The 27,880-nt window shown below is 46.3% G+C and overlaps 1 protein-coding gene across 1 annotated transcript in view; it reads right to left on the minus strand.

Annotated features, from left to right (window-relative positions):
- The window catches only part of LCP2 (lymphocyte cytosolic protein 2), a 51,333-nt gene extending 37,561 nt beyond the window's left edge, over positions 1-13,772 (minus strand). Inside the window, exons 1-3 of the mRNA XM_025387677.1 lie at positions 13,079-13,772; positions 8,854-8,916; positions 3,389-3,435 (exon numbers count right to left, since the gene is read on the minus strand). Coding sequence (XP_025243462.1) covers positions 3,389-3,435; positions 8,854-8,916; positions 13,079-13,156 — 188 coding nt within the window. The 5' untranslated portion in view covers positions 13,157-13,772. The remainder of the gene's footprint in view (positions 1-3,388; positions 3,436-8,853; positions 8,917-13,078) is intronic.
- Positions 13,773-27,880: the final 14,108 nt, after the last annotated feature.

Here is a 27,880-nt window from a genome sequence, read left to right on the forward strand (position 1 = left end):
AGTGTTTTATTTCTGTCTCTCCTACCCCACTCACATGCACATTCTTTCCTCTCCTTTGGGGACTTTAGACATATATTTGGCTCTCTGAAATTGTCCCAAAATTCCTTGATGCTTTTTTTTTTTTTTTTTTTGATGGAGTCTTGCCCTGTCACCCAGGCTGGAGTACAGTGGTGCAATCTCAGTTCACTGCAGCCTCCACCTCCCAGATTCAAGTGATTCTCTTGCCTCAGCCTCTTGAGTAGCTGGGACTACAGGCGCCACCACACCCGGTGAATATTTGTATTTTTAATAGAGATGGGGTTTTGCCATATTGGCCAGGCTGGTCTCAAAATCCTGACCTCAGGTGATCCGTCCACCTCAACCTCCCAAAGTGCTGGGATTATAGGCGTGAGCCACCACACCCAGCCCCTTGATGCTCTTTTCAGTGTTTTGCTTTAGTTTTTTTTCTCTGTGTGTTTCAATTTGGACAATTTCTATTACTGTATCTTCGTGTTTACTACTATTTTCTTTTGCAATGTCTAATCTGCTGTTAATTCCAAGCAGTGTATTTCTAATCTCAGATTTTATAGCTTACATTTCTAGAAGTTCTGTTTGGGTTTTTGTTTTGTATTTTTTTAATTTCCTATGCCCAAATTTAACTTTTAGAACACATGAAATACACTCAACATTCTCTTTGTCTGCTGATTTTAATCTCTGTGTCAGTTATGGGTCAGTTTTGATGTTTTAGTTTTTCTCCTTGTTGTGGGTTATATTTTCCTGCTCATTTGCATGCTTGTTAGTCTCTGATTAGATGCCTAATATCATAAACTTAATTTGTTGGGTAGTGAATATTTTTGCATTCCTATAAATAGTTTTAAGTTTTGTTCTGAGATGTAGTTAAGTTACTTAGAAGCAGTTTGTTTCTATTGGGTCTTGCTTTTAAGGTTTTCTAGCCAGGATCAGAACAATTTTTAGATGAGGGCTAATTATTGCCCACTGCTAAGGCAAGATCCTTCCAGGCATGCTACCCAGTGACTGTGAATCTCCAGGTTTGCCAGCCAGGCTGGAAAGGCACCATTTCTAGCCCTGTGAGTGGCTACTCTTTCCTCCAGTACTGTTGGGTAGTTCTTTTGCCACCTACAGGTAGTCTCTTCTTTCATGCATGGACTGATCTGTGCTCTGCTAAAGAGGGGCCCCTCTGAAGCTCTCCAGAATGCTGACTCTATGCAGCTCTCTCCTCGCTGACACCTGTTGAATGAACTCCAGGCTCCTGGACTCTCTGCTGCCTCCTCAGCTCAAGTCGTCCACCAGACCCGGCACTGTGTTCCCTGCTCCCTGTGCCATGGCCTGGAGATTCTCAAAGCAGCAACAACCATAGACTTCACCGCCTTTGTTTTCCATCCCTCGGTGTCTGATGCCCAATGTCTTGAAAATTGCTCTTTCATGTATTTTGCCTGGTTATTTGGTTATTTCAGGTGGGAAAGTAAATCTGATCCCTGTTGCTTCATCTTTTTTGAAAGCCAAAGTTCCCATGATATGAAATAAATGGTTGTTGCACCTTAGGATGATCCCTCAGGGAATGATGGGACCCTGGTGAACTGGGGAGCACAAATCCCAACTAAACAGGCAGCAGACATCAGATCCGGCTGACTATTGCCACAGTAGAATATATGCCCTAAATTGCCACATCTTTCACTTGTTTCTAAAGAGGCTGGATTTTGTGAAACTTTTCCTGATTTCAAAGCACAGTGGTCACCAAACTTAACACACCTGCAGCCTGGGACTGGATTTTGTGAAACTTTTCCTGATTTCAAAGCACAGTGGTCACCAAACTTAATACACCTGCAGCCTGGGACTGGCCCACCAGCCACCAATTCTGATACCTGTGTGTAAAGATTCCTGTTTTGCAAATAACGATGGTTTATCTCTACAACATCACATTTCTGCAATCATAGAAATGTTCCATATCTGTACTCTCCAGCATAGTAGTCACCAGCTATACATAGCTATTAAAATGTGGCTAGTGCCTCAGGGGAATGAATTTTAAATTTAATTTAAATTGAAGTAGCCACGTGTGGTTAGAGGATATCCTTAGAAAGCTCAAGCCATCTTCAACAACATGTGTCCCTGGAGATAGACAGCACCAAAGGCAAATCCTTATTCCTCTCTTTTCCTTCCCTCTTCCAGACAAGGGAAAGCCTATAGCCATGCTAAAAAAATTCTCCTTAATTGAGCTGCCAGCATTCTTACCTATTCATGAGATCTCCCCACCTCCTAGTCCTTTGGCCTACTCCCTTTTATTATGATGAGCTCTGAGACCTTTAGAGTAAGAGAAGGGTCCTCATAGAATGTCCAGAGAAGAGAACTCAAATGGGTAACACACAGACTATATGTAGCCCTTAGGTGTGTTTACTGTGGCATTCACAATATTTAAAACATTTGAACCAATGTTTAAAAATTGAGATATATCATGTGAAACCCATATTTCTAGTTATTCTTGATAAATTTGAAGACTGGACATTGTTGGGTCCACACTGGCTGGAGCTGAGGAGCTGCTGCACTCTTTGAATGGAACATATGATATCTGATTTGCCACAGTCCCCACCATTCTCTATTGTTTCACCAACAATGAGGCTTTGCGATGGTTACTTTTTTCATCATATGATAACTGTGCTATTATTTTTCTTATAATGGAGAAATATTTCATCACACAGAATGTTTACCACTGTTTTGTCCAATGATGATAAAACAAAACAAAACAACAGGGCTTTGTGTGCCAATTTTACACATTTATAGTGGGCTCCTGCAGGTATTTGAGTGTGTGAGACCTTTACTAGAGGGATGAAAAATACATGGCATGACACGCATACTGCAACTTCCCATTTCAACACCTACGGCAGACATGAATAATCAATCACAGCTCCCTTTCCTTGGGATTCTTCTCCACATAACCTCCCTGGCAGCCATTCCCAAGCACTCAGTATCGACACATAATCATGTCCATTGCCGTCATCTGGTTCAGCTCTCATTTTACTGTGTGAGAAATGGAGGTCAAGAAAACTTAAGCCATCACTGAGTCAATGGTGATGCCACGATGAAACCTTGACACTGGTGCTATTTTCACAGGCCCAAGCACCCCATGAGAAGAGAGGAAATGAAAACACGGGCCAAAGTTGGGCTTGTTTTTGGCAAGAACATCCAGGTCGCCAGCTGGGCTGGATCTGCGCCTTCTGTTTTCCAGATCTTCTCGTAACTTCTGTTCCCCACATCCTGCCCTTGCCCTCATCCTTCCTACTTGCTTTCTTATTTCAAGCCAACAGTGACATAGAACTGACCCAGCCCTCACTCACACTACTCCCTATTCCCACCTCTACTCCCAGATCACCCATAGAGTTGGAGGAGTACTTACGGCACCCGGAGCTTGGGGAACTTCTGGATGTCATTTTCTGTCAGGTTCTGAAATGAAGACACATACGGCAGGCAGGTTACAACCCACAGAAAGGGCTTTGAGTAGGAGGGGAAGAGTGATATGTGAAACAATATAGGGAGTGGTGGGGACTGTGGCAAACAGAGGAGAAACCTCCTGCCCACCCACCCTCCCAAAGTGGGCAGCCTCTAGATGTTTTGCCTAAAAGCCTGTGGGTCTGGTGTTGTTGCTGGAGCTGCTTTTTCAAAAGGAATCCTTAAATCTGGGTTTTATGTAAAATGCTCTGAGTTCTAAATGTTGACAAATAATTTTGACTTAAGCACTGTGAGAGCTAAATCTGTGAAACCAAACGACTCGTTTTGTGGGTTGCATTCGGCCATGTTGTGACCTCTTCCCTATACCCCAGACCTCAGGCCCTCTCAGTCTCCACAAGGTCAGCTGCAGAGAAGCCAGCCTGGAGCACTGTGTGCCTCTTTGACCGACATCACACTCCGGAGAGCCTCTTTCACCAGGGTTATTGGTAGAATTCTTAAGATATGGGGATGCCATGCAAAGGCTTTCCTGAGGGAACTGAGAAGGGAGAGGAGAAAGAAACTCGTATTTGTCAAGAACTAACCCTGGCCCTCTGCCTCTTAACACCTTAGTGATCAACTCTGTGATGCAGGAGTTACCAGCATTCCCATTCCGCAAGTGAGAAAGCCGAGGCTCAGGGATATGAAGGGGATTTCCACTTGTGGGGAATGAGCTGGGGCTGGAATTCCACTCTAGGACATCCATAGTCTATTTTCTTCCTGCAAACCTCCATCTTACCATGTCTGATCCTTTTGAGGGCCCCCGTGCCCCATGTTGGAGGGGAAGATGGGGGGAAGGGTGAAAGAAGGCATCTGGGACGGAGGAGGAGAGGAGAGCACATCAGAACTGGGAACAGAAAAGAGACTGGGCATGCTTTCCATAGAACCAATGATGAGCTGACAAAGGGCTCCACCACCATTCTAATTAAGGCCAGAGGGCTGGGTAGTTAGGGTGGGGGCTCTGGAATCAGATGGGCTGGGTTTGAATTTTGGTTCATTCACTTAGCAGCTGTCTCATTTAGGGCATGCACTTTGCCTCTCTGAGCCTCAGTTTCCTTGTCTGTAAAATGGGGACCATAACAATAATAATGATACCCACCTGTCAGGGTTGTGAGGACTGAGTGGGATGGTGTATGTAATGTGTTTTGGCACAGTGTCTGGCACAGTGTGTGACGGAGAAATGGAGGAGTAAGAAGAGGAACTTCTACCCCTGGTGGGGAAGCAGCAGAGGTCTGTGTGAGTCTTAGAGTTTAGTGTTTTTGCTTCTTTTCCTTGTCTGTTCTGGGAGCTGCCTGTCAGGTTTTCTGACCATTGGAAAGATCTGGGCACTATTCTTTGAGATCAGCTGGCACAGAGGTTGGGGCTAGGGCATCTTAGCAACATGTTCACTGGACCCATCTGATCCAGCTCATAGGCATGATTTCTGATTTGGACGCAGATCAGACCACCTGAGGCAGGGTTGGGGCTGGTGAAGGGAGTCAGCCAGAAGTCCTGAGGGCATCAGGCTTTTGGCCAAGCTTCTTAACTCCTCTTTCTTTCTTTCTTTCTTTCTCTCTGTCTCTTTCTCTCTTTCTTTCTCTTTCTTTCTTTCTTTCTTTCTTTCTTTCTTTCTTTCTTTCTTTCTTTCTTTCTTTCTTTCTTTCTTTCTTTTCTTTCTTCTTTTCTTCCTTTCTTCCTTCCTTCCTTCCTTCCTTTCTCTTCTTTTTTTTTCTTTTCTTTCTTTTTTTCATCACTGAGCAGCAGCATCTCCCTGCTTCTGAACTACCCCCACTCAGGGAGGTACCAAGACTCATGTTTTGAGTGTGATGTGAGGAGTTGAAGCCTTCCTAAGGGCTGCCAGAGGGGCGGCAGCTGAGCCCTGAGCAGCTGGCCACCAGCTTCTGCTCTGCTGAGAGGAGGGCGTAAGCTGAGGGAATTTCAGGAAGATTGTGGAGGAGGAGGAGGATGTGAGCGTGGCTGGAGACACATAGGAGCAGAGTGTTAGGAAAGAGGAAGACATTCAGAACAGGGACAAGAACTGTAAGGAAAGATGAGAGATGTTGAAACAGAATTTTTGGAGAGTTTTGCTATGTGATGTAACCCCCTCTTCCACCTCTTCCAAAAGCCTTCAGCAAACTCTGGGTTATTTGCATGATGATTTTGGAGTTAAGATTTGTGGCTTTGTGGGAGTATGATTATATGCTGTGGGTGTTGAGAAGAGGGGTACAGAAAGAGGAAAGCCACAAACTGGGCCTGGTGGGAGAGGCAATGTGGCAGACATGGCTGCTTGCCTACCCAATACCCACTCTCCCTTTGTTTTCCTACTGACAGGACCTGGATTTCATTCAGGGCAGTAAATGTGCTTGTTCAAAATATTTAACTCCCTAGACTCCCCTGCAGAGGGTGGAGGTCACATGACTCTGCTGTGGACAGTAAGATACAACCACAGTCTGCTGGATGGAGCTCCTGGAAAAGTCACTACTTTCCTTGAAAAAAGGGAGCCTGCATTTACCGTTCACCATACACCTTCTCCTCTTTGCCTTTCTCCCCTCCTCCCTGCCTTTCTTTCATATCTCCCTGGAGATATGATGCCTAGAGGTGAAGTGGCCAACTCATAACTGTTAGGACAGAAGCCACAGGCTTTTCCATAGGTTAGATGAAAGCTGGGTTCTTGATGACTTCCTTCACCATCTCCAAGCACCCCCCTATACATTTATTATTACTTGAAACAGACTGACCCTTATTTGGTTGGGCCACTGTGGTCAGGTTTCTGCAACATGAGTCACATGCCTTCCCAACTGACACAGGTCTCAAGCTCCTTTTCTCTTCTTTTTATACTTTGTAGAAGCATAGCTTCTACCAGATAAGGATCTATCCTTTTCAGTGGAAAACAAAAATGGCAAAGAAAGAAAGAAAGAAGGGAGAGAGAGAGAGACAGAGAGAAAGAGAGAGAGAGAGAAAGAAAGAAAGAAAGAAAGAAAGAAAAGAAAAGAAAAGAAAAGAAAAGAAAAGAAAAGAAAGAAAAGAAAGAAAAGGAAGGAAGGAAAGAAGAAAGAAAGAAAGAGAAAGAAAGAAAAGAAGGAAAGAAGAAACGAAACAAAAGGAAGGAAGGAAAGAAGAAAGAAGGAAAGAAAGAGAAAGAGATGGAGAGAGGGAAGGAAGGAAGGAAAGAAAGAGAGAGGGAGAAGAAAGAAGAAAGGGAAGGAAAGGAAAGGGAAAAGAGGGAAGAGGAGAGGGGAGGACAAGGGAGGGGAGGGAGGGAGGAAGGAAGGAAGGAAGGAAGTTAGGAAAATAACTAGGGCCTTTCACTTTTGCCTTCAATAGCAGAGTGGCCCTGGAATTACAGAGCTGGAAAGGGTGATAGATGAGTAATTAGAGCTTAGATCAAGCATCCCCAATTGTATCCAGCACACCTGTGGTGGAGGGTGGGTTTCAGCAGAAGCTGCCTTTACATCTCCCAGTTGCTGGGACAGGCACTGGATTCTGCTTCCTTTCTTCTGGTTCCTATCACCCTACTTTCCACTTCCTCCTCTTCATACAATGAACAGAATGTGCCACATTGTCTGAAGAACTGAGAGAGGACTGATTGGAGCAGAGGAAACATAGCTGCCTAGATACTATCTCTCAAACAACCCTGTTCTACCAGGCCTGACACTCCCACCGGGACTGTTGTGGGGAATCACAGAGCCGGGAGGGGTCATCACCCACTATGACCCAGTCCACTGTGCTCAGTCAACAGGGTAGGAAGCAAGGCAGGCTGAGAGAGGGCAAGTGCTTGCTCAGGGTGACCCTGAGGAAGACCCTGTGCCCGAGGCAACAGGGCCTCGCAGGCACCATCTGCAAAGATGTCTTCCTCCCTTTCCGTTCAACTGTGATAAGTCTCTGTTCTCAGTGCTAATAGCACCAGAATGAAATATTTGGGTTTAGCAGTAATTTGCAAGAATAGCACTAAAACTCCAGGAATTCTACTGACTCAAATCTCACTACGAATAAAAAAATATTGTTAAAAACTCAAGTGGTATTAGACTAAATTAAGTGTATGCTTTAGTTCAATTATGAGGTCTGTGACATAGAACAAATCACATCACAGCTCTGCATGTGTTTCCTCATCTGCAAATGAGGTAGTTGGAAACTTTTCTGAACATACGTTTCTGCTATAAAACAAGTTTCTAGAAGGCAGAAATCGCATCTTAACCATTTCTCTATCCCCACCACCTATAATGCTCTCCAGTATGTAAAAGCAGCTCAGGAAACTGCTTGTCAAGTGAACCAATAGGCAAATGAATGAATGATTTAGGTGGACAGTGAGTAGACATGTCTTACATGGCACCTGGAAGCAAAACTCAGACAAATAGGAGCACAGGTTAGTTTCAGCGTAAGACTTGAGAGCTGCCTAGAAAGGGCCAGATGACTGTGGGTAGTGGCGAGCTCACCATCACTGAAGGAATTCAAGAAGATGTTGGTAGCAGAGATGTAATAGAAGAAATGGATTGGTGTTCTCTGGGGGCAAGCTGGAGCTGTGATCTCTCTGGTCTTGTCCAAATGGCCTGAAGTCTCATGGTCAAGTCCCCTTACTGACAATGTCTTACAGGGAGACACAACTTAGCTTACTGTCCTCACTCTGAATTTATATTAGGAACATCTACCCCCATGAGACCCTTGAAGTCTTGTTTTCAAAGAGTAAAGAAAAGTTCCCAGAAAGGATGGTTTGGTGCAGTCAGGGTCTTTCTTAACCCGTGGGCAAAGGTGTCATTTCAGGGAAAATGCTCAAACCACCTCCCCGACCACAACCTAGCACCTCTGTCCCCACCATTAAAGCTGCATCATTTTCCCTTTAATGGCTTAGTCTTTAATATACATCTGCACCTTGGTCTTAGACTTCAAGCTTTTTGAAGTATAATACAGTGGAGACAGCCATATCACATGTGTGTTTGATACAATATCAGCTTTATGAATCTGGTAGTGAGAAAGAAGGAAGTAATGGAAACAATGAGGGTGATGCCATCCTTTATTTCACTCATGAGTATGTGCTCCAGAGTGAGAAATGGGAGGTGAGAAGCTTCTGTTCGCCTATATGGTCCTTCTTCCCCTTGGGCTTCTCAAAGGATGGATGGCATTTAAATAGATTTTCCAGATTATTTTTTTACTATACTTGGATTCCTCTTTAAAGTGGAAGTGGAAGATCAGAGAGGGGTTCTGGATGGTAGGATCCTGAGAGGTGGTGAGAGAGGGGACCCTACCAAATTTCTGGAGAAGGCAAAGGGCTGTGTGGGGATCCTAAAGACAGGCGTTGACCATGGGTGTCCCTGGGGAAAGGGTAGGCCAGTTGGCCCTGCAGCCGTGGGGAAAAGTGCTGAACAGTCTTGGTTTCAGTGTGTTGGACTAGCCAGAGCTTACCAAGAAGCGAGCCCCATCGATGTGGTACTTCTTCACTGCCTTCTCACAGTCCTTATAGTTGAGCTGCAAAGAGAAGAGGAAGGTGTTGTCACTGATGGGCAGGCTCATACCATTGGTTCCTCTCCCTTGTCTGCCCCAGAAACTTAGCACTTTGCGGTACTTGTGGCTAGCCAGGCTCCCCACTGCCCTCCCTTGGCTAACAGAGGGCCCAGTCCCCACCTCAGCCTCGCTTTCACTACCCCCTTGGGACTGCCTGAAATGGAGAAATTGCCTTGCTCTAAGGCTTCGGGGCCAACACTTCCAGAAAGACTGTCTTCAAGGCATGCAGAGCTCTGCCCTATGCTCCTCAGGAAGGTAGAGAGGGGCTGAAAGAAGAAAAGAAATACCATCCATTGTCTCGATGCCCAGAGACAACCTCAGTGTTTCTTTCAATGCTTTCTTCCTAGCATGTTTCTAAACATAATTGAGGTTATGATTTAGATTCAGTCTCATTATCCTGACTTTTTTTCTCTTAAATTACCTGAAAGGATAATATAAACACTGCCTAGTGTTATGCAAACTCAATTTAAACAATATTTTAATGACCACAACATTATTTAATCATTCCCTTATTGCTGGACGTTTATTTACCAAACTGCTATTTCAATAATGATAATAAAAATGGCTAACAATTATCGAAAGCTTTCTGTATGGCAGGCACTGGTCCAAGTGGTTAAACTAGTCTTCAATCATTTTACCCTCACATTTTGCAGATGGGGAATGAGAGACACAGACAGCAAGTAACTTGCATGAGGTTCCATGGATTTTAGGTGACAGGTTTCAGAACAGGCTTTAATGTCTCTTTCAGAAATATTCCCCTTTTAATATCAGTATAACTTATATACGGTAAGTAAAATGAGCAAATGAAAACGCAGCTTCATTTGTTTGCAGTACATCATCCCAATCAAAATAGAGACCATCATGGATACTATTTTGCAAAACGTTTTCCTCCCTCTTTGAGATAAATTGTTTAAGTCAGAATCTCAGAACAGAGTTATATAGTATCCATATGAATGAGCATTTTTAAGACCTTGGTTATTTTCCTAAACCAATCAGCAATCATATGAAATGCTGGTTTCAACTTGTCCTCAACAGCATAAATGTTCACATTTGAAGTATCTCTCAGCTTGCTGCTTTGAGGTGGAGCATTTAAGGTTAAGTGTTTCTCCTTGAGGATCCCAGGTTCTCCTCACAAGGAGGGGCCTCATGGTTTGTGGCAGCCTTCTTTTGGAGCACATTTTAAACCATCTTTTTATCTTACAGCTGACAAATCCAAAGAATAAATACAATTGTTGTGACGTCTTAGCTTGGAAGGGTGGGATGAATATCACACTCAGAAAGCTGACTTAAAAGTTGATATTGAAAGCACGTCGCATCTACAGAGCCCTGGTATCCCCTTTATCTACAGGCAGTGGGGGGTAAGTGGTTCTCAGAAGAGTCAACTGCCTTTAATTCATCATTCTCACTGTTATCATTATCAGATAAACCAGATGATTTTGAAGAGTGCTAACTTTGTGTCTAGATCAGCAGAGAGTCCTGCAGACTGGGACCCAGGCATTTGATTCTGCTCCAGCAAGATCTGGGCTTGTGGACCTCAAATCTGTATTTTTAAGAAGCATAAAGTGGTCCAGAAAAGTTACCTGGATTTGTAGTAAGGAAGACTGAGGCCTCTAGAGGCAAAGAGGTTGGTCTAAGGTCACACAGTGTGCTGGGATACCAGCTGGGACCCCACCTGGGATTAGGACACATAGCTCTGAGCCAGTGCCTCTCCACTGCATGACCCAAAGATGTTCTCCTGCAAGTCAAAAGGAATTGGACAGATTGAACAAATATACAACATGGTCTCAGTCCTCAGGAGCTTATATTCCAGACACAGGATGAGGTACACATGTCAGAGACAAGAAGACACAAAATCCCAGCCGTCTGCATTGGTATCCCCAGCTAGGAGCCAGTTAATAGAGAAGGAAAAAGGGCAGATGGAACATGCATTAGGACCCATCTGTCTGCTGAGTGCCTTACACCCATCATTTCCTTTAATTCTCACAACCAGCCCATGGAGTTAGTTACTGTTCGTATCTCTATTTCACTGATGAGGAAGTTGAGGCACAGAGAAGCAAAGCAACTATGGGAAAGTCGCCAAGCAGGCAGGTGGCAGAGCCATGGCAAGGTGTGTCTGACTCCAGAGCTGACTCAGGAGGTATCTCCAAAGGAGGCGTCTCCAGGAGAGGTCGGACCCCACTACTTGGGTAGAGTTTGCATCTGCAGATCAATCCTTTACATGTCATGATTGATGGCTGAGATCCATTCCTAAACAACTCTGCGGTCCATTCATTTGGTATTTTCTTTCAGGGGGCTGAGGTACTCAGAATCTGAAGGGTTTCTATCCAAGTCTGTGGAGAGACTAGGACTTCCAGGATCACAGATTCACCTCAGTCTCCTAGTTTCTCCCCTCAGTCCATTTATGCCAGAAGAAGGAACCTGCTTGGATGCCATAGATTTGTCCTGGGGTCTGAGATATCCAGGAAGAAAACTCTCCCTTCCCCCAGCTCAGGCACAGATGTCTTCCGATAACATCCCTGACCCATGGTCCATCTCCCTGTACTGACGGGCGTTTTAGGGATCAGTTCTCTGTTGCTCAATTGGATTGTGTAATTCTCCTGGTCACACCCGAAAGTCAGGCCTGTCTGTGCCTCTCGGCCCATCTCAAGTCTTTCTCTTCATAATTCTCAATTCCTTTCTTTTTCCTTTACCAAGGTAACATGCCACTTTATTCCCTCTTGGCAAGTTTTACCTTGTTGCTCTATCTTATTTGGTCTATATTTGAGAAAGATATTTAGAAACAACCTTCAAAAAACCAGTTGTGCAACAATATTTGCTGAAACCTAAGTTTATTATGACCTTGCAAAAGGAAAATAACAGAAATGAAAGCACTAAATATGGCAAAAAAAAAAAAAAAAAAAACAGGATCTGTGAGCTGCACCCCTACCATACCACACCTAGTTTAACATGTTCGCATTTTCTTCTTCAGATTGGGGTAGAACAGCTGTGACTATAAATGCCTTGGAACTGCGTAGACTCCAGGTTTGGCTATATGTCCTAGGGAACCTCGTCTACCCGCTTGAATCTCAATTTCCCCAGGAAAAACAGGAAGCTGAGTTAGATGACTTCTACCATCTTAGCTTTACAATCTCATCTTTATGACAGTCTGGAATGTCAACAGAATCTGATGCCAGCCTGCAGGGATGAGGTGTTAGAAGCTTAAATGTCTCTCACAAGGCATCTTACCGCATGGTCAGGGTAGAGGGACACTAACTAAGTCATGTGGCTTGAGATCTGCCCAAGCAGATGTGTCGTCCCCTTCTGCCAATGACCAAGCACAGGGATCCTTCGATCTTTCCTCTAAGCCCAGAAGACAGGACAGCAACATTCTGGTCCCAGCACTGCCACAAGCCTCTTCCCCTCTGGGGGCCTCAGTTTTCATAGCTATAAATTGGGGCTTATATCAGTTTTCTGGGCTGCTTCACAAGACTCTCATAAAGCTCCAAGGAGACTCTGCCCCAAGCAGGAGCTTGAGGACCCCCCTCAGGGTTGTGAGCAGTGAAAGCCTAAATGCCGTGTCTGGCACCTGCTCATCTTAGTCCTCTAACCAGCCCTCCCACCCTGCCTATTCTTTCTCCCGCCTCCAGGACGCCATGTCGCCCCTTTCTAGTAAGGAGCGTTGATCTCATTAGCAGTTGCAACAGTTCTCTGCATCTCAGAGCATGGACTTTAAAACCAGATAGGTGTGACTTGAAACTTGCCTGTATCACATGTGGTCCCTAGGGCTTCGGACCATTTCAGTTCCCTGAGCTGACTTTACAGCTGAGTCAAGGGGATAACAATGCTGACGTCACAGGAGAGTAGGGAGCATTAAACGGGATGGTGCCTGTGAAACACTGAATTCAAACCCTAGCACATAATAGGCACATACTCATTTGAGGGCTCCTGCTCACATCCTTCTCTCCAGAACTCATTGCCAGGAAAACTCAGCGGTCTACATGGCGCTCACTCAACCAGTAAAGTTGCCATAGGGTTCCATTGCTATCTTATACACCTCCCACATTCTGCCCCAATTCCATTGTCAAGCCTCAGTTCAGCCCACGAAGGGCACTATCATCATGACCACTCACACAAGAGCAAGGCTCACCTTCTTGAAATAGTCAGCAAGGCTGTCAGGGTCCCAGCCCAGGACCTCTGAGCGAAAGGGTACATTCCTCAGTGCCATGGCTGCTCTCCCAGGAGGAAACTCACAAGCTGAGCATGAGCGCTGCACCCATGGGCAGAGAAGCTCAAATCCAGAGCTCGGAGGCGTTCTTGGCTCTTCCAACTCCCTGCTACCCTGTGGAACACCCTTGTTGGAGCCGATGTCTTTTCTGCCGTAGCCAGATCCCAGAAAGCAACGACTTCCTCTGCGAACAAATATGGTCTCTTCTCAGAAAACGACTCAGCTAGTTTCCTTTACCACTTCCTCTGCTGGGCTCTAAATAAGTAAACAAGGAAGCCCAGCTCTGGGGGCTTGAGATGCAGAGACAGCCCCAGGGTTGGTAATTCCCCACTGACTCCAGTCACTCCAACCCAGTAGGAGAGGCAATGAAGGGGTCTTAAACTCCGATGTGAGTCCGAGTATTTTTCCTTTAAACTCTGGGCACCCATATGTCTACACTGCATTCTTGCTCAGCGGGGGCTTTGCAGACCAAAATCTATGCTGATGGTTGACCTGAAATACGGACAATTTCCCACATCAGTGAACTGCTGGAGCGTGGTCTTTTAATGCTTTCCAACCACCTTCCCCTCCCACCATCAAAGACTGGGATTCTTTCAGCTGCCTATTTACAGTTGTCATGAGAGGGTCCTCAAGGAATGAGTGAGTCAGATGCCCAGGGCTAAACAAAGTGCTGCACTGTGCAGACAGGGCTCAGTTTCTTATGTGACTGTTTCTGTGCTATGCAACCTTAGGCAAGGACTTAAAAGCTGGGAATCTCAGTTTCCAAATCTGTATAATAGGAAAACAGTGATTCTTCATATACACATAAAACTTAGATGCATTTAACTAGACAAACCTAAAAAGAAAAATTAAAAAGAAAAAAAAAACTTAACGATTGCTATTGATAGTGTCATATATTCCATTCACTATTGTTTCCACAGTATATTTTATTCACTATTGATTCTGCCATATATTCTAGCCAAAGAGCACATTCCCTGGAGATAGGAGGTGAGAATCTGCTGTTTTCTTAGTTTCAGACATTGTTTATTTCTCATAATTGAACAACTTATTGGCAGAGGGTGAGTCCAGTGTGTAAAAGCAACTATATTTGTGCAATAAGGCAACCTCTAAACATAAGTTACTACTTCATCTAATGCTACACACACACGCGCGTGCACACACACACACACACACACACAGAGTCATCTGTTCCAAGGCTGTTGCCCTTACTAAGTGATGCTATGTTGGTCCTTGAGGTAGTGCCTCCCTGAGGGTTTTCAAGCATAGCTTTGGCCATGCACAGTTTCTGTCTTATACACACACTGAGGAGCCCCGCAGTCACTGTAATGCACTGGCCTCACAAGCTGTTGGGCAGCTTAAATGAAATACACATTTTACTCCAGGCCCAGCACCAACTCATCAATGTGAGCTGGTGTTAGCCTCACCTTAGAAGGTGCTGAGGGCATCAGTGAAGGTAGCCCAGGCCATTTGTTCCTTGCAGGGCCTCACACCTAAGAACTCTTTCTCTCTCTTTCTTTCTCTCTCTTTCTTTCTTTCTTTCTTTCTTTCTTTCTTTCTTTCTTTCTTTCTTTCTTTTTCTTTTCCTTCTTTCTTCTTTTTTTTTTTTTCTTTTGAGACAGAGTTTCACTCTTGTTGCTGGGCTGGAGTGCAATGGTGCCATCTCGGCTCACCGCAACCTCTGCCTCCCAGTTTCAAGCGATTCTCTTTCCTCAGCCTCCTGAGTGGCTGGGATTACAGGCATGTACCACCACACCCAGCTACTTTTGTATTTTTAGTAGAGACGGGGTTTATCCCAGTTGGTCGGGCTGGCCTCGAACTCCCAACCTTAGGTGACCCGCCCGCTTCAGCCTTCCAAAGTGCTGGGATTACAGGCATGAGCCATTGCTCCTGGGCTGCATCTAAGAGCTCTTGGTAGCTGATCATTCTGTATAAAGCACAGCCCTGCTGTACAAAAGCTCCGTCATGGGTGAGAGGTCACCTGGTCTTTCAAATCACTAGCATAGCAGTGAACAATAAAAAGCCATTTGAAGAGAAAGAGAGAGAGAAATCACTTTGAAGTAGAGTAAACACAGCAGATGTCATGGAATTAACTGGGATTTAAGCAGGGCTGTGGAGGATGGAGTGAAAGGGAGGGCATTCCTGACCTGGATCAATCAATCTCTCTCTCTCTCTCTCTATCTCTCAAAACACATGCCACCTATGAAAAGGAACATTCCAGATCATCCTTAAAAGTAGAAGCAATTTTACTTTATTTTCATTTCTTCTTTTTATTTGCTTTTGTTTTTTTGTTTAAAGATGGGGTCTCCCTCTATTGCCCAACCTGGAATGCAGTGGCACAATTATAGCTTAGTGTAACCTCGAACTCCTGGGATCAAGTGATCCTCTCACCTCAGCCTCTCAAGTAGCTGGGAGTACAGGCATGCACCACCATGCTCGGCTGATTTTTTTATTTTTACTCTTTTGTGGAGATGGAGTCTTGCTTTGTTTTCCCGGCTGGTCTTGAACTCTTGGTCTCAAGCGACCCTCCCATCTTGGCATTACAAAGCTCTGGGATTATAAGTGTAAGCCACCAAGACTGGCCTAATTTTTTTAATGATGTTCACCCCACTCAGGATAAGAAAAATCTACAGAAAAGCAGTTGTAATGAAGGTATCGCTAAATATTAGGCTCTTTTAGAAAGAATTATCTAATTAACGTGGCCAAGATGGAGGATCCACGGAGCTCATTTGGAAGACAGACAAAGCAGCTAAGAAACCTGGATGACAATAATGGCAACTTTGAGAAACATAAGAGACATGATGCCTTGAGCTCTTCCTATGCGCCAGAGAGCACAAGCTAAGAACTTCTTCCTGACTGTCTTAATTGTTGGCACTATTATTGCTCCTACTCTGCAGAAGACAAAATTGAGGCTCCAAGAGGTGAACTACTTGCCCTCTGAATCCAGCAAGTAGGGGGTGCATCCAGGACTCTTCCAAAGTTGATCTGAGTCCAGAGCCCCTGTCCTTGGCCATTTGCCACCTTAAGGCTCTGAGATGTTACAGAAACTGCCCAAAGTAGACTTGGGATTCAAACCCAGTCTGTCTCCAGAGCCTGAGCAGTTTCTTCTCTCTGGCCTCTGGTGAGGAGAAAGAGAGGTTGTCGATCTGAACAAGCTCAGTAAAGGGTGCAGCACTCTGCACGAGGTGGGCATTTGGTGTCCCCTCCCCACAGAACCACAAGCCCATTCCTCAGAAAGGGCAGCTGGTGCAAGGGGAAGCGTGTTGCTTCAGGCCTGGAGCCTTTCCTCTTCCCCAGGCCTTGCTGATTTCTCAACACTCACGAGTTTCACATCTCCTGTCTCTGGCTGGAGGGTTCCTGAAGTTCCGGAGACTGGGCTAGTTAGCCCCCAAGAGAGACTCAGGAGACCAGAAGAACCAGTGTGACCCTGTGCAGGCTCAGCTGCAGGCTCCTCACCTCCAAAATGGGGTGGCCATGACAGCAGCCTCTGGGTACAGCCCCCGACAGAGGGGCTGCCATGACCGTGGAGGCCAGGGGCAGCAGTTGGGTGTACAGCATCTGTCTGTTGGCTTCAAGCATGAAGCAGAGCAGAGGGTGGGGATCCAGTAGCGCACAGTAATTTGAAGCGGTGGTGGGGATACCCTCGCCCATGTCTCTCTCCCTCCCCCCAACCAGGTGGAGAACTCGGCACTTATGAAGGAACAAGGTTACAGAGGCCTTGTTAGGCTTTGCGATGCATACCTCAAGATTTGGGAAAAGGCAAACAATCTCTGAGCAGAATAAAAACAACGTTCTGGGGGCTGGGCACAGTGGGTCATGCCTGGGAGTCATGTGGTGGGTCAATCCCAGCACTTTGGGAGGCCAAGGCGAGCAGATAATCTGAGGTCTGGAGTTCGAGACTGGCCTGACCAATATGGTGAAACCCTGTCTCTACTAAAAATACAAAAATTAGCCCGGCGTGGTGGCGTGAGCACCTACAGTCGCAGCTACTAGGGAGGCTGAGACAGAAATGATTGAACCCGGGAGGTGGAGGTTGCAGCGAGCTGAGATGGCGCCACTGCACTCCAGCCTGGGTGACACAGCAAGACTCCCTCTCAAAAAAAAAAAAAAAAGACACCTATGCTCCTACACAGAAGCAGGGCTCCTGGGATAGGAGTGGTTTTTCTTTTTCTTGGTTCTTTGTTTTTGTTTTTGTTTGTTTGTTTGTTTGTTTCTTCGAGACGGAGTCTTACTCTGTCATCCAGGCTGGAGTGCAGTGGTATCCTGTCCGCTCACTGCAAACTCCATCTCCCGGATCCAAGCAATTCTCCTGCCTCAGCCTTCCGAGTAGTTGGGACGACAGGTGCATGCCACCACGCCCAGCTAATTTTTTGTATTTTTAGTAGAGATGGGGTTTCACCTTGTTGCCCAGGCTGGTCTCGAACTCCTGAGCTCAGGCAATCCACCCGCTTTGACCTCCCGAAGTACTAGGATTACAGGTGTGAGCCACCGTGTCCGGTCAAGGGATAGGAATCTTTACTGCACAACCAGTGGAGGCTGTGGACAAGAAAGCAGTACCTGCAGGGAGGGCTGTGTCAGATTGTGAGAACTTAGGAAGGAACAGTGGATGTGGTAGCAGCAAACTTCAGCCCAGAGCATCGCCTGAATCTCCTCCCCACCCCACCTGCCACGTCCAGACTCCCAGCTCCCTCCCTTTCCATCTGACCCACAGCAGAATCAGGTGGGCAGATAACTGCCTTCCTTCACAGCTAATTCTAGAGGTGAGAGAAATGCACAATTCCTTAGAAGAGACTTGGAAGTTGCAGCTTCTGTGTGTGGGGTTGGGGGAAGAGTCTGGGGAGCTGATGCTTAGGGGACGGGGAGAATGGAAAGCAGGGACTTTACAGACAAGAATGTGCTGACCTTCTTAGGAGAGGAACACAAGAAGTTAGAACGTGGGTGGGAGGAAGTGCTTATTTGAATTTGACTTGGACAGAGGGTCCTGACCATGGGAGAGAGAATAAGGTGGTGGCATGTGGCCCAGAGAGGATGCTGACGTGGGACAGACACCGCAGGCAATCGGAGGATGCCCTCGCCCGTGTCCACCCAGCCTCATTCCCACCAACTTTTTAACATCTCAGATTTATCACCAGAGGCTGAAGTGCCTTGCTGTTGGAACTTTCTGGAGGGCCTGCATGGGAGCAAAGGCTGCAGCTGTCATCCTCACAGGGAGAGGGGGCAGTTTTCCCTCCATCCTTAAGGCAGGCAGTGGGAGCACCCTCCATGCCTGGGATCCTTGTGGATGGCAAAGGGCTCCACGACGTGGGAGAGTCCGGTGGAGCGAGCAGAGCCAGGAAGGGGTCCTGACTGCTCTGCTGGACACTCCAGCAGCCATACAGGAAGGCACAGAACTCGGCAAGCCGGCCTCAGAAAGAGTGTGCAGGCGGGGAGAGACCTGCCTCCCATGCAACGCATCCTCCATGCAGAGCGCCAGCGCTCACAGCACTCCTACAGGCCGTGGGCGGGAGGCTGGGGAGGGGGCCGCGCAGCAACCCCATAGGAGCTATCCTGCAGGCCACACTCCGCTCTACCTGGACAGTCACTGAGCTCCCTGCCCCCAAGCCTGGACACAGCTCTGACCTCCCCCACCCTGGGAGATGGCACGGGGAAAACATGAGCCGGCTGTCCTGTGCAAGGCAACGAAAAGCAATATTTTCCACTTCCTTCCAGTTGACAATTTCATTCTTTTAAAAAAAACTCTTTCATCCCCTTTCTCTGTGTCTCTTGCTCGGCTATTTTAGTTGAGGTGCCTCAGAAGTTCAAAGGTGGGTAGGAGGAAGTACTTATATGGACTTCCTGTCAAACCTCCCCTCCCTGGCTGCCCTATTTTTGATTTTGGCAGCCTGAACCCAGAGAGCTTTGCTGTGAAGGGAAACTCCCCAAGTGCCAGCAAAGGGGGTGGAGTGGGGGCTGGGGGCCCGATAGGGGGTAACAGGCTTCTCAACTTAATAGAAAAATCCTTGTCTTCTTCCTTGGCGAGCTGGAAGAAGGCAAGGTTTCTGGGGGGTGGGAAGGGGTGCCAGAAAATAAAGCAAATGAAATTTATCTCCAGTCAGCAAAGCCACCTGTGACCAACTTCAGTTGCTTCTCCACAAGGAAGAGCTGTGGGTCCAGAAAGTGCAAGCACGTCCCTAAGATGAAGTGGCTTGCAGCAAATGAGAACAGCATAGATGAGAGGCTCAGAGTAGGTTTGAGAAGTGGGCGCATTCTGATTGCATGTAATTTGTCTACCAACCCTTCCACAAGGCTTCAAGGGCTTGGCAAAAAGAGAGCGTAGGTCCATGTGTGTATGACGTCACATAGCCCTCGTAACTGCTGTTTGCGAAACGGGGGTAGAGTTGTACATACACTTTATAGATTGAAAAGAAAGGCTTGGGGAGACCAAATGCTTTTTCAAGGCCTCACAGTTCATCAGAGGGAAAATGTGGGCTTTGAAACCAGATCTGTCTGACACTAAGATTTTCCACCAAAAGATGCACTTTTCAAGGATAGAAATGTTACAAAATGAATTATCAATATTTTAGAGCAGGTCTTTTCAACCATATTTATTAGGAAAGACAGGACATTTTGCTTTTGAGTTCTTCTAAAATGATGATCCTTAGTTTGCATACATTTTTCTCTATTTAAAAATAATTAAGCCTAGCAATCTAATGCTCTATGAGTTTTGTATATCAGTTGTATCCTGCATGTAGAAAGATACCTGCTAAGGGCTGCAGAGCTTGGCTGGGTCAGGCTGAGTTACAGGTGGGAGGTGGAGGTGGTGGACGAAAAGAGTAAAATAAGGGAGGAAAATGACCACAAGCTTCCATTCATTCCAGCCTGGGGCCTCAAGGAAGCCTGAATTGCTCCTGCTATGAACCTGGAGCTGCCTGGCTCCTCCACGTTCCAAGCCTGCTCTTAAAAACTGTCCTTTTGAGTATGCGAATGCCTCTATATCCTTCCAACAAGTAACTTTGTTGCTCAGGTTGCACAGAGTTAGGTTCTGTTGCTTGCAACCAAAACCCCAACTCTTCCATATACATAGACCATTCTTTAATTTGTCTAAACAGTCTCAAGGGGGAAAAGGAGGTAAGCTGGAGTAAGGAAGAGTCAAGGACTGGCAGATGAGGAGGTCCTAGGCTTGTATTCTACTCAAGCAATGCCATCAGCTGAGTGTCCAACCTTGAGCCCCTTTTAAAGTTTCCTCATCTTTAAAATGGACTGATAAAACTTAACATCCCACTTCACATGCTTTTGCTGACACACGAAGTTGCTCGTGTTACATGTCTGTCCTGTGTCTGACATATCTGACATGGAGATGCTACAAGTTCATTTCCATCCCCCAGACAATTTCTAGAGCTTCCTTTTAGTCCATGCTCCTCTCAGTGGCAGATTAATTTTCAGTTCACCTCTCTTTGAAGACCCAAGCAAAAGAAACAAATTATCTTTTTTGTATTTTTAGTAGAGATGGGGCATCCAAAAGTTAGCTGGATGTGGTGGCACACGCCTGTAGTCCCAGCTACTCGGGAGGCTGAGGCAGGAGAATTGCTTGAACCTGGGAGGCGGAGGTTGTGGTGAGCTGTGATTGCACCACTGCACTCCAGACTGGGCGACAGAGCAAGACTCCATCTCAAAAAAATAAAACAAATAAAATAAAAATAATCTGATATCAAGAATTTATTCTGCAAAGCTTTCATGGACTATCAGAGGGTGATGGTACATGTGATCTGCCAAACTAGGGTGGTTTTGGAAGAGGAAGGGATGCTGCTTGTGATATGTTGGGATGGCAGGCAGACTTTGGGGCTGCCCCTGGCAATGGAAACATATGGGATCCCCAGTCACAGAGTTCTCACCCCATTATACCGATGCCTTGGTCTCTTTTCCTCCTGCAGAGTTTCATCTGCTCCACTAAAGCAGAATTTCCTACTCCTTACTTGTTGCGACAAATAGTGACTCTATTTGCATTTAGCAGAAAATTGGAATACTTTTTATCACAGGCAGAAACCCCAAACGTAACTCAGGTGGGGATAGTTTGAACACGTGCCAATAGCTTATGTTCCCTGAGCCCAGCCCCTATTCATTCCCAGCTGTTTCATGAGGCCTCTTCAGAGCATTGGCTTATCCTGCCCTTACTGGAACTGGAAGGTCCACTTTGTCTTTAAACCAAGGAGACTCCATAGGCTCATAGCTCTAAATTTAATGTTTGACTAGCCAACAGAAGCGCCAGATTCTTACAAACAGACTTCCCCTGTTTCATCCCCCTCAGCCCTGCCATTGTTCTTTGCTATCTAATGTAGATTTCAGGTCGTCTCACCAGGGTCTTGTGCTCCCTGACGGTCAGGCTTGTGATTTAAGAAGTCTGTCTTAAACAACTCAAGGCCAGAATTTCACAAAACTGCAGCGTCCCCTTATGGAGGGCCTTTGTTCCTGCTCTGGAGGCTTCCTGTGTGAACCTGGATTCTCAGAGGGACTCAAGTCCATTCTGGAGATTTGGCAGAACGATCCTCTGGGTCTAGCTTTTCTTCCCAAGTCCAACCCCTCAAAAGTTTCAAACCGCACATATTTTTTTCCTTCTAGAGACAGAACCTACAGGAGCCAAAGCGCAGACTCTGGAATCAGAATAACACGTTTGAATCCCAACTCTGTTACACTCCAGCTGTGTGACCTGGTGCAACTTACTTAACTTCTCTGTGCCACAGTTGCCATGGGGGTATGGGAAAAGCTAAACAATAGCATGAATCTCATTGAGTGGCTGTGAGGATTCAGTGAAATAGAATTAGAAGCATGGATCACAGCCCCTGGCACACTATAGAGGGTGTCCTGACTGGCAGTTTTCACTAATATAAACATATCTGACTCATTCATGCCTCCCCAGGGACCGGCCCTGAGTGACAGTCGGTTCTCCACTGCTGTGCGTGCCTAGGTTAGAGATAACCCTGAGCTCCCCTCTGCTGTATCACATGTGGGTGTGCACCAGTGGCATGCAGTACTCTGTACTATTTCCGATGTAAACAGATAGCAAAAGTGTAGAGTTGGGTTTTCCTAATAATTTCAAGGAGGTGCTGCAGGCTCGAAGGGTGAGAAGGCCAGGGGTAAATGCAAATGAATGAAGCGCGTCTGATGGGATAACTGACCGCCTGATGCAACCTACTCCGGGCATTGTGTGGGGGTGCAGTAAGGCAGGATGGGGCCTGGGCCAAACAGGGAGTCCCTCAATCCAAGTGCATCGTTGCCAACTGTAATGGCACATACTGTAATGGGGCACATTAGGCAAGAATGTGGGTCCTGTGTTGCCAGATTTTTGTTTAAGAAAAGGTAGAAAGCTAGATATTATGTTTAAAAAAATCAAAAAGAAAAATGTGGGCAACTGTGGTAGGCAGAATAGTGACCCCCAAAGATGTACACATCTTCACTCTAGAATCTGAATACGTTAAGTTACATGGAAAAGAGGAATGAAGGTTGCGGATGGATTTGAGGTTGCTAATCAGCTGGCCTTAAAACAGGGAGACAAGCCTAGAATATCTGGATGGGTGCAGTGTAATCACAAGGGCCCTTAAAAGTGGAAGAGGAGAGGTGGGAGAAGGAGGCATCAGAGGGAGATGTGACTATGGAAGCCAGACACAGAGATGCAACATTGCTGATGTTGAAGATGAAGGCATGGAGCCACAAGCCAAGGAACGTGAGCGGCCTCTAGAACCGGGGAAAGCGAGGAAAGGGATTCTTTCCTGGAAACTTCAGAAAGGAACACGGCTTTTGATTTTAGCCCAGTGAGAACTGTTGCAGATTTTTGACCTCTGGAACTGTAAGGTAATAAATTAGTGTTGTTTTAAAGTTACTAAATTTGTGGTAATGTGTTACAGCAGCAATAGAAAATGAATACATCAACTATCTTAAAAAGAAAAAAAAAAAAGGACAAACCAACCACATTTGTCGGCTGTAGAGCCTCTGAGGGCCTCTTGTGACTGAAAATCACTGAATGACAGGTACAATTTTAAGGTGGAAGGACTTGAAAATCAGCACCCCGGACTGTATGACCTAGTCAGTGGCAAGATCACATAGCTGTGACTCATGCTGGACAGACTGAGTCCTAGAACAGCACTCACACGGCTCTCCAGCCTTCGAGGGAAGGCAAATGGAGGTGACGTAATATTGGTAAGTTCCTGCCAACAGACTTCACGTCATAAGCACGTAAAACTTACATAAACACAACTGCACGTGGCTAGAGGGAGAACGAAATAGGAGCTTAAGTAGTGAGGGCCGTTTTGCCTGCTGTTCTATTCAAGAAACAAAGGAATGCCCCAGAATAAGCTCAAGAAGGCCAGCTGTAGGTGCTTCCTGTTGACCTAAACCCTGTCCAAGCATAACTCCCTTCCAGACATGGGCGTGCATGGTGCCGGGCCCTTTACCTGCCATTGCCGTCAACTCCATGGCCTGCTTCCCAGACGGATGCTCCTGTTTCACAAGCCAGTTGCATTTCTTTTTCTTTTCTTTTCCTTTTTCTTTATTATTATTATTATTATTATTATTATTATTTTTTGGCACGTGTAATTTCTGAAGCATTGCTCAGTTTCCCCAGGAAGCTCTGCACTGAGTAGGACAGGAACAAGTACGCCTTCATTGAGCACTACCTGTGTCACCGGTGTTCTGGGCCTTGGCGCCTGGATTGCTTTACACACACAGGATGCTCATCAAGACTGTGGCATGTCTAGAGTTGAATCTCCGGCAAATGGAACCAGATACTTGTCATTGTGGAGGGACAAAGGCCTTTAAAGGGACTTAGCTCCAAAGTGGCAGCCCCTGGGTGTCTTCTAGCTAGGGGCGTTCCATTTGGACCACAGTGCTCCTTGCTGTTCCCACTCCCCAAAAATCACCTTGAAAGCATTTAGCTGGGACATCTTCTCTTCTGTTCACCATACCCTCAATCTTGTATCACCCCGCTTCACTCAGCTACAGTTCCCCCCAAGCCCTTGAGAGAGAGTTTGAGTTTGTGAGAGTTTATCCTTACCCAAGTGCCACATTTAACTCAATTCACTTATTCATTCATTCATAATGTATTTATTGAACACCTACTATGTGCTGAAGAATGTAACGGGATTCAGGAGTGAACAAACAAAATCATCAGTCTCATGGAGACTAATAATGATAATATTATAATAATGGTGATGATGACAGTGATTAATAAGTATTGAGTATTCACTTTGTGTCAGGGGTGTTTCCCTTACTGTAAAATGAGGAAACTAATGCACAGGCCAGTTTAATCCTTATGTGGCAGACAGAAATTAACAAAGGAGCAAATAAGAGGTGCTAGGGCTCTATGTACAATTTGGTAGCCACTAGTCTGGCTATTTAAGTCTAAAGTCACGGAAATGCAATAAAATTCAAAATTCAGTTCCTTGGTCACACACATTTCAAGTGCTCAACAGTTACATGTGGCCAGTGGCAGTCGCTTCGGGCAGTGCAGACACAGAACATTTTTGTCATTGCAAAGTTCTACTGGGCAGCCCTGGTCTAGAGTGTTGTGGCTCATAATGGAAGCTCCAGGGTTTGAATCCTGATCTGACACTCACCAGATGGGCAACCTTGAGCAAATTTCTTAACCTGTCTCTATCTTGGGTTATTGATCTATAAAATGTGGTCAATAACAATACAGTTCTCAAGGAGTTTGGGAGAAGATGAATTGATTCTAGGATGTTTAGAACAGTGTCCATCACATAATAAACATCTGATCCATTGATTATATCTACTATTATAAATATATAAAATGATGAGAGGTCGTGATAAATGCTGTAAGGAAAAATAAAGCCAGGTGAGTGGTTGGATGTGACAGGGTCTTGCTTAGACAAGACATTCAAGGGTGTCCTCTTGAGAGGGTAGCATCAGAATGAAGTCAGGAAGTCAGACCTGTGGATAACTGGGGGAAGAACATCCAGGCAGAGGCCGTGAGCAAACGCCCCAAGGCTAGGGCTTGCTTGGCACGTCCCAGGTACAGCAGAGGCCAGTGTAGCTAAGAAGGAGCAAGTGAGGGAGAGAGGAGGAAGATGGGCTTGGAGAGATGTTAGAGGATCATGGTGAGGATTTGCACTGCATTGAATGTGGTGGGAGCACCTGGTGGGTTTTGAGCAGGGACGTGATGGGGTCTGACTTATATTTTAGAGTCACCCTGGCCGGCCATGTGGGGCTAGAAGACCCCAGAGGAGGAGATGGAGGCTGGGAGGTCTGATAGAAGGCTGCTGCAGCCAGCAGGCCAGTGGAGACACCAAAAGAAGGGGCAGTGGGCAGGCTTTGCATTCAGGGCAGCTCTCACACTGGCTGTCCCATCTGCCTGCAGCAGGCTTTGCCCATATGTCCCCCTGGCTCACTCCCTCACCTCCTTATGTCTTGACTCAGAGGTCACCCTATCAGATTAGGCTGCCTGACCCCTTCTCTGCTTTCTGTTTTCTCCTTATTGCAAATGAACCTGCAACTTATCTCACTGGTTGTGTTTGCTGTGCGCATGAAGGCTCACATAAGGGTGTGCTTTGGTCCACTTTGTTCATTGCCGAATCACCAGCTCTGACAGCTGTGCCTGGCACAAATTGGGTGCTTGAGAAATATGCTTGAATCAAGGAATCAATAAATGAATGTTATAGAGAAAGTAGGAGAGCAGATGATAATTGAGAAAACTGAAGCCCAGAGATGGGAAGTCACTGGCCCAATGTCAATGTCTGCAGCAAATGCAGAACTGGTCCTGGAACCTCAGCCTCCCAGCCCTGGCCCTGTCCTCTCCTGTGCTTCTCACCACTTTATGTAAGTTTTTTCTTTATTTGTGGAGCTCTCAGTGAGCATTTTTCTCTCTGTGCTCAGGTGGCATTTTCCCTTGAACCAGCTGTTGTCTTCACCCTCTTGCCCATTTTCTCCAGGATATGTTCTTCTGTTCAACGGAATGTTCTCTTTTTCTGCAGGTCTGGCCCCACTGCAATATCCAGAGACTTATCTGTGTCATATGAAAGAAAAGGAGCAGGAAGCCAAGATGCCCAGCCTGGCTTCTACATCAGGCTGGTCTGCATAGTCAGATGCAAGGACGCTGATATCTGCTTGGGAGTAATGAGGGCAGTGGGTTGATGGAGCTAAGCCAAGATAAGCCAAACATAGGTGCTACTGAGCAATGATGGCGGCCATGCTGTTTGCTCTGGTACTTGCCCAGGGAATGCTCTGAGAAACTTCACTAAATCTGCCCTCCAGAGTAGAGCAGCCTGGGAGCTCCAGCTTCCCTTTCCTCTGTGTGATAGGTTGGCAGTCCTTAGAGCCAGCCATTTCATCCTGCTCCTTCTGTCCTCCCCTTTCTGACCAATAAAGGTGGTGTGCTTCTCCAGCCTCCTGCTGCCCAGTCAGCAAGGTTGGCTCTCACTCCTTCCTGCCTCTGGCATGACAGCACAATTCCCCTCATTCTTTATAAACGTTATAAAATAAAACAACTACCTTTTAGAATACTTATTTCATATGAGACACTTTGCAAACCCACAGTCCTGCATATCCCATTTGACAAATCAGGACGCTGGGCTTACAGGCTACCCCAAGGGTGGAGCTGGGCTCAATCCTAAGATTGTCTGCATCTGATTCCAAAGCTTGTTTTCTTTTCCCCCATACACAATCAGTCATTCATTCATTCAGTAATTTTTAAATTGAGACATACTGTATACCAGCAACTGTTCTAAGCATTGGATTATGGTGATGAATGAGGCAGATGGGGTCCTTCCCACAAATAACTAACTCTACTCAAGCAGTGGGAGAAAAAGCAATGAACAGGAAATAAATGCACAAATCAAGTGATGGATGGGACAACTGCTGTGGTCCCGTTGAAACAAGCCCAGAGTGGGCCCAGTGTAGGGGCTTCTCCATTGACTGGTTGGGAATTGAGTGGCAGTCGGTTGCTGCAGGCTGATGGGTGCCAAACACAGCCGTAAGGAAACACTCCCCTGGGAGGGAGGTGGGATCCAGGTTAGGAAAGAGCCCTGGATTGAGGCAGAGTGTCAGGAGGTGGGGAGGTGCGAGGCGGACCCTGGAGAAAATCCCTGAGCGGTGCAGATCTCTTGAATCTCTGAGTGGCTCAGAGTCTTTCTGGAAATGCAGAAATCCAAATATGCCACTTAGGGGCATCTTTGTTCATCTCCAGCTCTCCTTTATTAAGTCATGTATACCATCTCCTCTCTTATGCTTAATGTCAAGCCACTCTTCAATCCTTGCTCCTTCTTTCCCTCTATGCCTGCCTGTGGCTTACTCCTGCTGACACCAAAGGCTGAGGAGGATGAAAGAACAATTCCAGCAGAGAGAGAGATCTGTAGCAGCAACTACCTCTGGCTTCTCCTGGGGACTTTGCCAAGCCACACCTCTCTCTCACCCTCCGCTGTCCCTCTGCAGCTGTTCTTCCTCCCCCTACACCCTCTCCACCCCTACCCGCAGTCTCCCACCCAGATTCTCCATGTCTGCCCAGTCACCTTCAGATTGGAGGCTTGGTCAGACCTGATGTCTGGCTTTGAGTTTGCTTACCCTCCCTCCCCTGGGCTCCTGGATTCCTCCTGGCTCTTCTCAGATTCTATCTGGTCACCTGACCAGGGTTCTGGGGCCCTACAATCAGACTCAGGGCCCTCAGACCCTATTGAGCTGGTAAGTGACAGCAGAATCACCCTTATTCATGAGCCACGAATGGTAGACTGTGAAAACGCATCTTCC

The sequence above is a fragment of the Theropithecus gelada genome, chromosome 6 (genome assembly GCF_003255815.1).
Source record: "Theropithecus gelada isolate Dixy chromosome 6, Tgel_1.0, whole genome shotgun sequence".
Taxonomy (NCBI): domain Eukaryota; kingdom Metazoa; phylum Chordata; class Mammalia; order Primates; family Cercopithecidae; genus Theropithecus; species Theropithecus gelada.